The sequence below is a fragment of the Salvia splendens genome, chromosome 20, assembly GCF_004379255.2.
Source record: "Salvia splendens isolate huo1 chromosome 20, SspV2, whole genome shotgun sequence".
Lineage (NCBI taxonomy): Eukaryota > Viridiplantae > Streptophyta > Magnoliopsida > Lamiales > Lamiaceae > Salvia > Salvia splendens.
Window position 1 is genome coordinate 24,610,514 of NC_056051.1, and position 11,009 is coordinate 24,621,522.

General features: G+C 38.1%; 1 protein-coding gene across 1 annotated transcript; it reads left to right on the top strand.

Moving 5' to 3' along the window:
• Positions 1–1,958: 1,958 nt before the first annotated feature.
• On the top strand, positions 1,959–7,107 carry LOC121782563 (ABC transporter C family member 10-like; the record flags this gene model as incomplete). The annotated part of the gene is given in 13 exon segments (XM_042180448.1): positions 1,959–2,454; positions 2,457–2,691; positions 2,693–3,791; positions 3,868–4,188; positions 4,264–4,350; positions 4,431–5,018; positions 5,106–5,270; positions 5,364–5,658; positions 5,738–5,952; positions 6,032–6,337; positions 6,427–6,490; positions 6,571–6,810; positions 6,886–7,107. Coding segments are annotated over 13 exon segments (4,227 nt in total), but the record flags the coding sequence as incomplete, so codon positions are not given.
• Positions 7,108–11,009: the final 3,902 nt, after the last annotated feature.

Here is an 11,009-nt window from a genome sequence, read left to right on the forward strand (position 1 = left end):
CATTAATATATATGGGTCAATGCATAAAGCTTAGGGTCTTGTAATAAATCTAAGAATGACGATAAATTAATACAATCATTAAAAACATAATGTTTATATATAAACTGAAAAATGAACAGTAAAGGTTCTATTATAACTATTCACGTGCCTAAAGATTCATAATGATTAAAGCTTTGCTGGATTTATCATCTTACACCACAACCAAACAACGATGATTTAATTAATTTGAATTATGTACAATGCACCAAAATGTATTTTTCCATGGCAACTGCTGAAGTATGCAAGTTGCGGTTTTCTTTCATCTTTTTCCTTGCTTCATTCTTTGTGTTATGTTCTTTATTTTCAAATGAGGAAGCTGTTTTGGACATTTTAGGTACTTCAAATCTAAAACCAAACATCCATGTTTTAGCTTGTAATATATTCTATACAAGATTCTATTCGTCATGAATATAATGCCCTAAACTGATGTTGGAAGTTGGAACCAAGCACAGGTAAGATGAAAGAGGAAAGAAAATGGTTATCACTCAAAAGGGGTCTATACATTCATAGAATGATCAAACACACTAAATTCAAGCTAAAACTTTACTAGGATTGTCTCCATAATTTGCAACAGCAAGTGGTACAGCCTCCCTGCTGAGGCCGGCTGCTATGTATCTGCTTGCCACGGGATCAGCAGCCGGTCCCTGAATTCAACAGCAGATTCATGTCAATATCAACGGGTTATTTCTTTTGTTGTTCTAGACTACAATTAACATTCCATAAGTGTACTATACTTTTTTTTTGTTTCTGCTTTGGGGGAGACGCATGAGGGTCATGCGTCTCCCTTTAATGAAACGCATGACGGAGATGCGTCTTTGGGTAAGACGCATGAGTGAGATGCGTCGTTTTTTTTTAAAGACGCATAAGCGTCATGCATCGTAGTGAGAGACGCATCCTGCACATGCGTCACCTTTTGTTTTAATTTTATTAGACGAAGCAGGAGCGTCATGCGTCTTAGGGAGAGACGCATGAGGATCACGCGTCTCTAATTTGTGGTTTTTAAGCTTGTATTTTAATTATTTCAGCAACTTGTGGATTATGTAGAGCATGCAGCACTGTTGACCGTAGGCCGGGTGAGAAGCGGCGGAGGAGGCGGATGGAGCCCTGCCGTAAGGCGGCGTGTTGGAATTTCACAACAATTCCAAGTTGAAAAGCAATTACATATAACAAACATAACAATTCCAAGCTGAAAATCAATTACATATGACAAACACAAAACTTGTTATAAAGTACTCCGCCGTTCCTTACTAATTGAGTGTCTTTTTATGTCTTTTTTTATTTTGAATGGTTCCAAGATAATCGAGTCATTTCTATTTTGACAAAAAGGAAAACCCTCTATTAGAGTATGCAACTCCATGCACGTCGAAGATCAGCTCGCTAGCCGTTGAGTTAGTTAGTTAGGATTCTAGTTAGTTTAGTTGCTATATATAGGCTCTTCATGCTTCATTGTAAACGATCTTGGCACAATGTAGTCCATAAATGAAGTTTGGTGTTCTCTGATTCTCTCCATCAATACAGCAACGCAGCTTCTTCTTCTTCCTTTTCTCTTGTTCTTCATATGTTTTCATCTCTGATTTTCACCATGATCAAACTTTGACATGATTTTCTATCCTTAGCTTCTACAAGAGGTGATTAGTGTTGTTTGCAATGTACATGGTTTAGTTCTGGAATAAAATACAATGTACATACGAGATCCAAATAATGTACACACGCTCTGGAATAAATCACATACTCCTATGAATTGGGTTAACCTTGGTAGCTTAACAACACCGAGAGATTGGCTTTGGGTTAAATACTTTCTTATATTTAAAAATAATTTTTTGAAGTAATTTAGATTATCAATACGAGATTTTATACTATAATATGTGTAAAATATGAACATATTTTAAAACTTTATACTATAAATTTATAAAAAATTTCGATCAAATTTGCAGCTAGCATCAGCAATTTATAATGGTTTTCTGGGATTGGCCTATTTGTGTGTTGGAGTCTGGATTTTGGAAGAGAAGTTGCGAAAATCGGATTCTGTTTTGCCCCTGCATTGGTGGATGCTATACTTGTTTCATGGATTAGTATGGCTGCTGGTGGGGTTAGTTGTTAGCCTCAGGGGGCATCGTTTTTCAAGAACTCCGTTGAGGTTGTTATCCGGTCTTGCGTTCCTCTTCGCTGCAATCACATGTGGAATATCGGTTTTCACAGCCATTCTTCATAAAGAGATGTCAGTTGAGATCATTTTAGACATATTATCATTTGTTGGACCAAGTATGTTGATCTTGTGTGTGTACAAAGGTTACCGGTATCAAGAGGATGATGATGGCGAGAATGGTGTTAGTGATCCGTTGCTCGGGGCTGTTGCCAATGGCAGCGGTAAAATTTCATCTCATGAACATGTGACACCGTTTGCAGAAGCTGGTTTTTGAACAAGCTTACCTTTTGGTGGCTGAATCCATTGATGAAGAGAGGGAAGGAGAAAACTCTTGAGGATGAAGATATGCCCAAGCTTCGTGAGGATGACCGCGCAGAGTCATGCTACTTGCTTTTTTCGGAGATGTATAACAAGCAGAAAGAATCTAGTCGTTCCACCCCTCCCTCCATCTTGAAGACTATTCTGATGTGCCACTGGAAAGAGATCCTTGTGTCGGGGTTGTACGTGCTTGAAGGTGATCGCACTCTCTCTTGGCCCGGTGCTCCTCAAAGCCTTCATCAATGTTGCAGAAGGCAATGCTAGATCAGAGTACGAGAAATACGTGCTGGTTGCAGCACTTTTCCTAACTAAGACGACTGAATCTTTAGCGGAACGACAGTGGAACTTTAGATCCAGGCTAATCGGTCTTAAGCTGAGATCATTACTTACTGCAGCCGTTTATCAGAAACAGCTGAAGTTATCCAACGCTGCTCGGCTAACGCACTCCAGTGGTGAGATAATGAGCTATGTAACCATTGATGCTTACAGAATCGGAGAGTTCCCCTTCTGGTTCCATCAGATATGGACCACGTGTCTCCAGCTCTGCCTTGCGGTCATCATCCTCTTCGATGCTGTTGGACTAGCAACGTTTGCATCTATTGTTGTTATCCTTCTATCTGTTCTGTGCAACATGCCTCTTGCGAAATTGCAGCATAAGTTCCAGTCGAGGCTCATGGTGGCGCAGGATGGGAGGTTGAAGGCCATGAGCGAGGCTCTTGTGAATATGAAGGTGCTGAAGTTATACGCGTGGGAGACTCATTTCAGGCACGTCGTAGAGAATCTGAGAAAGATCGAAGAAAAATGCCTTTCGGCTGTTCAGCTGAGTAAAGCATACAATTCCTACCTTTTCTGGTCTTCTCCTGTTTTAGTCTCTGCAGCTACCTTTGGTGCATGCTATGTCCTTGGCGTTCCGTTGTCTTCTAGCAATGTCTTCACTTTTGTGGCAACGCTACGCCTCGTTCAGGGTCCCATCAGAACGATTCCTGATGTTCTTGCAGTGTTCATCCAAGCTAATGTCGCATTTGTCAGGATAGTGAAATTTCTCGAAGCACCTGAGCTGGAAGCTTCAAATGTCAGGGCCAAGTCTCGACCAAATGGTGAAGTTTCCAGTGTTTGTTTCAAATCGGCTGATCTGTCGTGGGATGAGGATCCGTCGAAGCCAACACTTCGTAACATCAACTTGGAAGTCAGACAAGGTGAAAAGATTGCTATTTGTGGAGAAGTGGGCTCTGGCAAGTCCACCCTTCTCGCTGCAGTTCTTCGAGAGGTTCCAATAACCCGAGGAACAGTGAGTTACTGAACATGAATGTTTGTTTTCGGCTTGACTAATTCTGTTTTAACACACATTGATCTCATGTTTTCAGGTTCAAGTACAAGGATCCATTGCCTATGTCTCACAATCAGCATGGATACGGACAGGGAGTATCCGAGAGAACATTCTTTTCGGGTCAGCCATGGACAGCAAGAGATATCAAGATACGTTGGAGAGATGTTCGCTCGTGAAGGATCTTGAGCTGCTGCCTTATGGTGATCTCACTGAGATAGGGGAGCGAGGTATTAATCTTAGTGGTGGTCAGAAGCAGAGGATCCAGCTCGCCCGAGCTCTCTACAAGAATGCCGATGTATACCTATTGGACGACCCCTTTAGCGCTGTTGATGCGCACACGGACGCAAGCCTGTTTAATGTGAGTGTATCTACTTATTTTATGAACTTGTAACTTTCGCGACTGTTAAGTAACACGCTCATATCGAATGGACAGGAATACATCGTGGGCGCCCTCTCCGGGAAGACAGTTTTACTCGTGACTCATCAAGTTGATTTTCTTCCAGCATTTGATTCTGTTTTGGTGAGTTTTGGACAAAGATATTCAGTTTGGGCAGAGATTTGACAATTCGGTTTTCATGAAGTTTTCACTTTCTTTGACAGTTGATGTCGGATGGTGAGATTTTGTGTGCGGCTCCATATTCTCAATTGCTGGAATCGAGCAAAGAGTTTCAGGAACTTATCCATGCTCACAGAGAAACTGCTGGTTCTGAAGGGCTCTCGGAGATGACTGAGAGCCGAACAAGTGAAGCTTCTTCAAGAGAGATTCGGAGGAGTTATGCCGAGCAGAAGGCGCCAGCGGTTGGGGTTGATCAGTTGATAAAAAAAGAAGAGAGGGAGGTCGGAGATACTGGATTCAAGCCGTATCTCCTGTATCTAAAGCAGAACAAGGGATTCTTGACGTTTGGCGTGGCTGCTCTCTGTCATGTATGGTTTATCGTTGGTCAGATACTGCAAAACTCATGGATGGCAGCAAATGTTGATGATCCGAATTTTGACAGCTTGAGACTGATCCTCGTATACTTGCTGATCGGGTTCGTCTCAACAGTGTTTCTCCTTGGTAGAGATCTAACTACCGTTGTCATGGGCGTACAGTCGTCACGAGCATTGTTTTCACAGCTGCTGATATCTTTGTTCCGTGCACCAATGGCGTTTTGTGACTCTACGCCTTTGGGACGAATACTGAGCCGGGTAAATTTCCAACCTGAATCTCTGATCATTTCACATGATATCATTATAACTAAATTTATGTACATGATTGTGATTGTTTTGGCACAGGTCTCTGCTGACTTGAGTATAGTTGATCTTGATCTCCCCTTAAACTTGATATTCACGGTTGGATCGACTACGAATTGTTACGCTAACCTTGCTGTTTTAGCCATTATAACATGGCAAGTTTTGTTTGTTTCCATACCAATGATCATTCTGGCCATTCGACTACAGGTATCTGTTTCGTTTTATTCTCCATGCATACCGATTTTGTAGGTGTTGTCGATGTTTACACGATTATTCTGAAACAAATTTCTGTATCCACAGAGCTACTACTACTGCTCTGCGAAAGAGCTGATGAGGATCAACGGAACCACAAAATCTCTTGTAGCTAACCATCTTGCTGAATCTGTAGCTGGAGTCACCACAATACGAGCTTTCAACGAGGAAGACCGGTTCTTTGCCAAGAATCTTGAACTGATCGACACAAATGGCAGTCCTTACTTCAGCTACTTTTCAGCGAACGAGTGGCTGATTCAGAGGCTGGAAATCATCAGTGCAACAGTTCTCGCCTTTGCAGGACTTTGCATGGTTTTACTTCCTACCGGAACTTTCAGCTCTGGTGCATGATAGTACTAATAAATACACCGTGGCTTTCATTCATCTCGTGTTTCTCACACGACCTTCATTTGTCGTTGCAGGATTCATTGGAATGGCTCTGTCATATGGTCTCTCACTAAATATGTCCCTCGTGTACTCCATTAACAGCCAGTGTATGTTGTCAAACTACATAATTTCTGTAGAGCGACTCGACCAGTATATGCACATACCTAGTGAGGCACCGGAGGTGGTAGAAGAGAGTCGACCCCCGACCATGTGGCCAAGTGAGGGTAGAGTAGAGATTCATGACCTGAAGGTAACTTTCTTTGCCTTATTTCTCAGCTCTCGGGCTTAATCCCAAACTCATGCATAACAAGTCATTTTGATTTAAACAGATCAGATATAGAGCAAATGCACCACTTGTTTTACGCGGGATCAGCTGCACGTTCGAGGGAGGACATAAGATTGGCATTGTTGGTAGAACTGGCAGTGGGAAAACTACCCTCATCAGTGCCCTCTTCCGTCTGGTGGAGCCCGCAGGAGGGAGGATCGTTGTAGATGGAGTTGATATCTCGAGCATCGGGCTTCATGACCTGAGGTCTCACTTTGGGATCATACCTCAAGACCCTACTCTTTTCACTGGCACTGTTAGATACAATTTGGATCCATTAGGCCAGCATAGTGACATGGAAATATGGGAGGTAAATATTCCAAGAAATTAGTCTTTTATTATCTATGAAGATTTGAGTGTAGTGCTATTAATGAGTGGTTTTCTTTGTTGAAACTAAAGGTTTTAGGGAAGTGTCAGCTCAAAGAGGTTGTTCAAGAAAAAGAAGAAGGGTTAAATGCACCTGGTAATTAATTCTTCAATTACATTTCTTGAATATATATATGTGTGGATTGAGTTGTAGTTGACAAAAAAATGTGATCACAGTTGTGGAAGATGGATCGAACTGGAGTATGGGGCAGCGTCAGCTATTCTGTTTGGGGCGCGCGCTGTTGAGACGAAGCAAGGTTCTGGTACTAGACGAAGCAACTGCTTCGATTGACAATGCAACCGACACAATCTTGCAGAAGACTATAAGGACAGAGTTTGCAGATTGCACCGTGATCACCGTGGCTCACAGAATACCCACGGTGATGGACTCAACGATGGTTCTCGCCATCAGCGATGGTGAGTGTCTCGTGTTTAAGACATAGTATGTGACATGATTCTGTAAATGACTGATTTTTTTAAATGATAAAACAGGGAAATTGGTGGAGTATGATGAAGCAATGAAGCTGATGAAGAGAGAAGATTCATTATTTGGTCAGCTAGTGAAGGAGTATTGGTCACATAATAATCAGGCTGTGCAATCACAGTAAATCCAACTGCAGAAGTTGAGATGATTAATTGATCCATGATTATGAATCAGTTCTAGTCCTGACATGCAACCAAGTAGTAGAACATGTACAAGCAAGTTGCACTTGCTCATAACTTTGAGGGAAAGTTTGTAGTAATAAATAGTTAAAGTGAGAATGATGTATATGAGACTCTCTTCTACATTATTCTATCTCTTACTTTACTTATTCTTCATTTCTTAAAACTTGTGTCGAGTTAAATGGTGCCAAATTTTAAGGAACACAGAGAGTATTATTTTTTCAAAATATGAGCAAATTTCTAATGGGACATAGGGGTATTTAATACTAATAGTGATTAATTGTAAATTTGATCTTAATCTTATTCGGTCCATCAGCAGACACCATGATCTCAGCTCCCATAGTCCCACCACCGGTTGTGGGTGGGTGGTCCTGGCGAAAACAGACCTATCAAGTGCCAAACTGTATAAGCCCTAAGTGATTTTGTAGGCTTGGGCCACGATTTCCCGCTTATGCACCAACACCGGCCAACCTCGTAGAAATAATCACGGTTGATTGAAAAACTATGAGTTTGTAATGTGCCTCGTCTAGCTGAAAAGCCAAGGTATGACTCGAGTGAATCTATCTATACTAATATAAAGTGTCAGTGGGGTGAAATTATTGTTTTGCCCTTTTGGGCGGGAAATATGGAGTTGAATGTGTAATTATTTTTTTTATTATATTATTATGTCAGCTTAACTTTTCTGAGCTTAATGCAAAATCGTTTCCAATGCCCTTTGTCCACGAAAAAAAAATTTCTTGATATATTTGCATTTATGTTTAAAAGCTTTGATGACTATAAACACAAATAATCTATAAAGAAATCGGGAAAAGACACTATCGACGAGTCAGTGACAATCTTTTTTAACTTGCTATAACTTGCTTGTTTTGAACTAAGATGATGATAAGACAACAACAACCTTTACTATATCTGATCTCACGAATTCCATTTCCTAGATAATCATGACACTTATACACAAGTACAACTTCACACACAATGGAAGCACCAAAACAAAGAATCATCAACATCAATTTATTTCTTGGTCAATAATTTAATTAGTGGTCATTAGAATAATTTTCAGTCTCAGTGTCTAACAAAACAGTTCAAACCTTTAGATTCATTAATTGAAGAAGCAACTAATTTTTGCCACATATTCCACCACGCAATAAAGTGTAGACAAGGCGACAAAACGAATAAAATAATTATAAGTAAGTTAGAATATATATTGGAATGTGGAGGAGAATATTATTTGTAATATTCTCTCTATATTTGCCAAAAATTAATCAATGGTTCTCTCTCAATTCTCATGAACTGATTTTTGAGGGAAAAGTGAACTTTTGATACTTCTCATGAACTGATTTTTGAGGGAAAAGTGAACTTTTGAGGGTACATCCAGTGTGATTTAAATAAATTATACAACGAATTCAGTAATTTTATAATTGTGGTATAATAATATAAACGAGATTCACATACTTGCAAATAAAAAGGAGACTAGTAATAACAAATTATATGTAATTCTATATACTACTAGCTACTTTCTACATACGGCCCGCGATAATAGAGTGCTATATTATTTTGGGACATTCTTACATTTATTTCTAATTTTAGCAAAAAATAATATACACTCTCATACTTTATTCTTTTTTATCTCTCTTAATTTGTTCTTCCAGCTTAACCTATTAAACATTTATTTCTTAATCTCCATAACAAAAAATAAAAGTAAAACAATGGTAATGAAATTAGGAATTAAATTAGGCATGCAGCAATAAATATATTCTAGTATTATTTTGAGATTTTCTCTTTCTTTGCTGATTAGCTGGTAATTAATCGGTAAACCGCAGTTTCTAATCCCAATAATGGAATTTAATAGTAAGTGGAAAATATTTGTCAACCTATAACTTAATATTGTGATTGGGTCCAACTAATTGTAGGATTCCACTATCGCTGAGCTGTGTCGGTTTTATTCGCATCTTTTTATTTTTAGAAATTATTCATACATGATGTAACACACATGTGTACGTAGTCTCATTATTTACTCATTATTATGCTATTATGAAATACCAATAATTTGCACTTTTCTTTAAATAAATACAATTGATAATTTCCAACTTTTATTTATCCTATTTAAAATGCCTCTCGTCAAAGGACAGTGGTAATTGTTTGCTAATGCAATGTTTTATCAGTAGATTAAATTCATTATTTTATTAAATTAATTAGATAGATAGCCTAGGTCTGAAGATGATATAACATCGGTCCATAGATAAATAAAATAGAAATAGACATGTCTACAGCTACATTATACATATATAGTACACGAATGAACAATTCACTGTTATTAATATCTGTATTTAGAATTTAGTTTTAATTATATTCGTGACACATTATATTACGTTCTCAATTACGTCATTTACATGTCAGATTTATTTGGCTGTGTTTGCACGTGTGCAGGCATTCATTCTATCACTTCTACCACGTGCAACTTCAAAATCACACGTGCAATCAGCAAACCCCAACCTTAGCTTTTTCTCTCACTACTTGGAATGGAGGAGGAAATGGAATGATATTTAGAGCATCCACGTCCGTGCTCTTGCCAGCAGCACGGTTGTGGGCCCGGCCCCACTTTTTCTGTCTGCTCTCTGGCAAGAGCACAACACCCACAGCTGTGCTCTTCCGCAAGGACGAGCACAATTCAATTTAAAATTCAATTAAACAAAAACATTTCCATAATATTAAAATTCATTAAAAAACCACAATAAATAATACAAATTACAAATAAAATAAAAAAGACATAATTAAAATCCTAAAAATTAAAAATTACATAATTAAAATACTAAAAATTAAAAATTACATAATTAAAATACTAAAAATTAAAAATTACATAATTAAAATCCTAAAAATTGAGATTGAGAGAGTTGTTTAGTATAGTGTCATTTTTTGTGTTTGAAATGAGAGTATTTATAGATGAAAGTGTGAAAAAATGGATATATTTTATTAGGAAGTGAAACAATATTTTTTTAATTAATTTTGAAATTTTCAGATTTTTTTGATTTTTTTTAAAAATAATAATAAAAAATGATAAATCAACGGGCCAATCAGAGCATGCCACGTCGACGCCTTGTGCTCTTGCCGCTGGCACGGCCGTGCTCTTAGCTAAGAGCACGTCCGTGCCAGCGGCAAGAGCGCAGCGGCGGCGGAGCGGCTGGCAAGGACGGACGAGCAGCATTCCACCACCGTTGGGGATGCTCTTATACCTCTATTCTATTTTTCTTGCTAGATATTTTTCTTTATTAGGAATCAGAACCACACTTTCATTTCATGTGGAAATAATCATTCATTATTTCATTCCATTTAACCGAGGAATGATCACTCCATTTCATTATCCTTTCTTCATATTTTAAATTTAAATAACATTATATAACATATTATCTTATATTATATTTAAATTTTAAAATTTTTAATAATTGAAAAAAACACACACAACACCACACGTACACATACAACACCTCATACACATACACACATGATAAAATAATTAAACTAATACTTAGTTAGACAAATTGAAATACAATAACATATTTTAAATAAATATTTTTTTGGAAGAATCAACCTATTAATTATTTATATTTCATTCCATTTCATTCCTATGTTATTTGTAGTTACCACGCATATGAATGGAATCAATCAAGGAATAATAATTTTATTCCCTTTGTATTTCCGGTGTTTTCTAAGGAATACATCATTCCATTCTCATCTCCATTCCATTCCGTCATACCAATAAGTCTCTTAATATCGTGATTTTCGATATGATATACCACCGTATTAGATAACGAAAATAATATGTAATTTTGTATATTGTGGTATACCAAAAATCTCGTAATATGTTACTCCCCCCGTCTCATAGTAGATGTCACACTTTTCTTTTTAGTTTGTCCCATAAAAGATGTCACATTTCCTCTTTTGGAAAAAGTTCATTC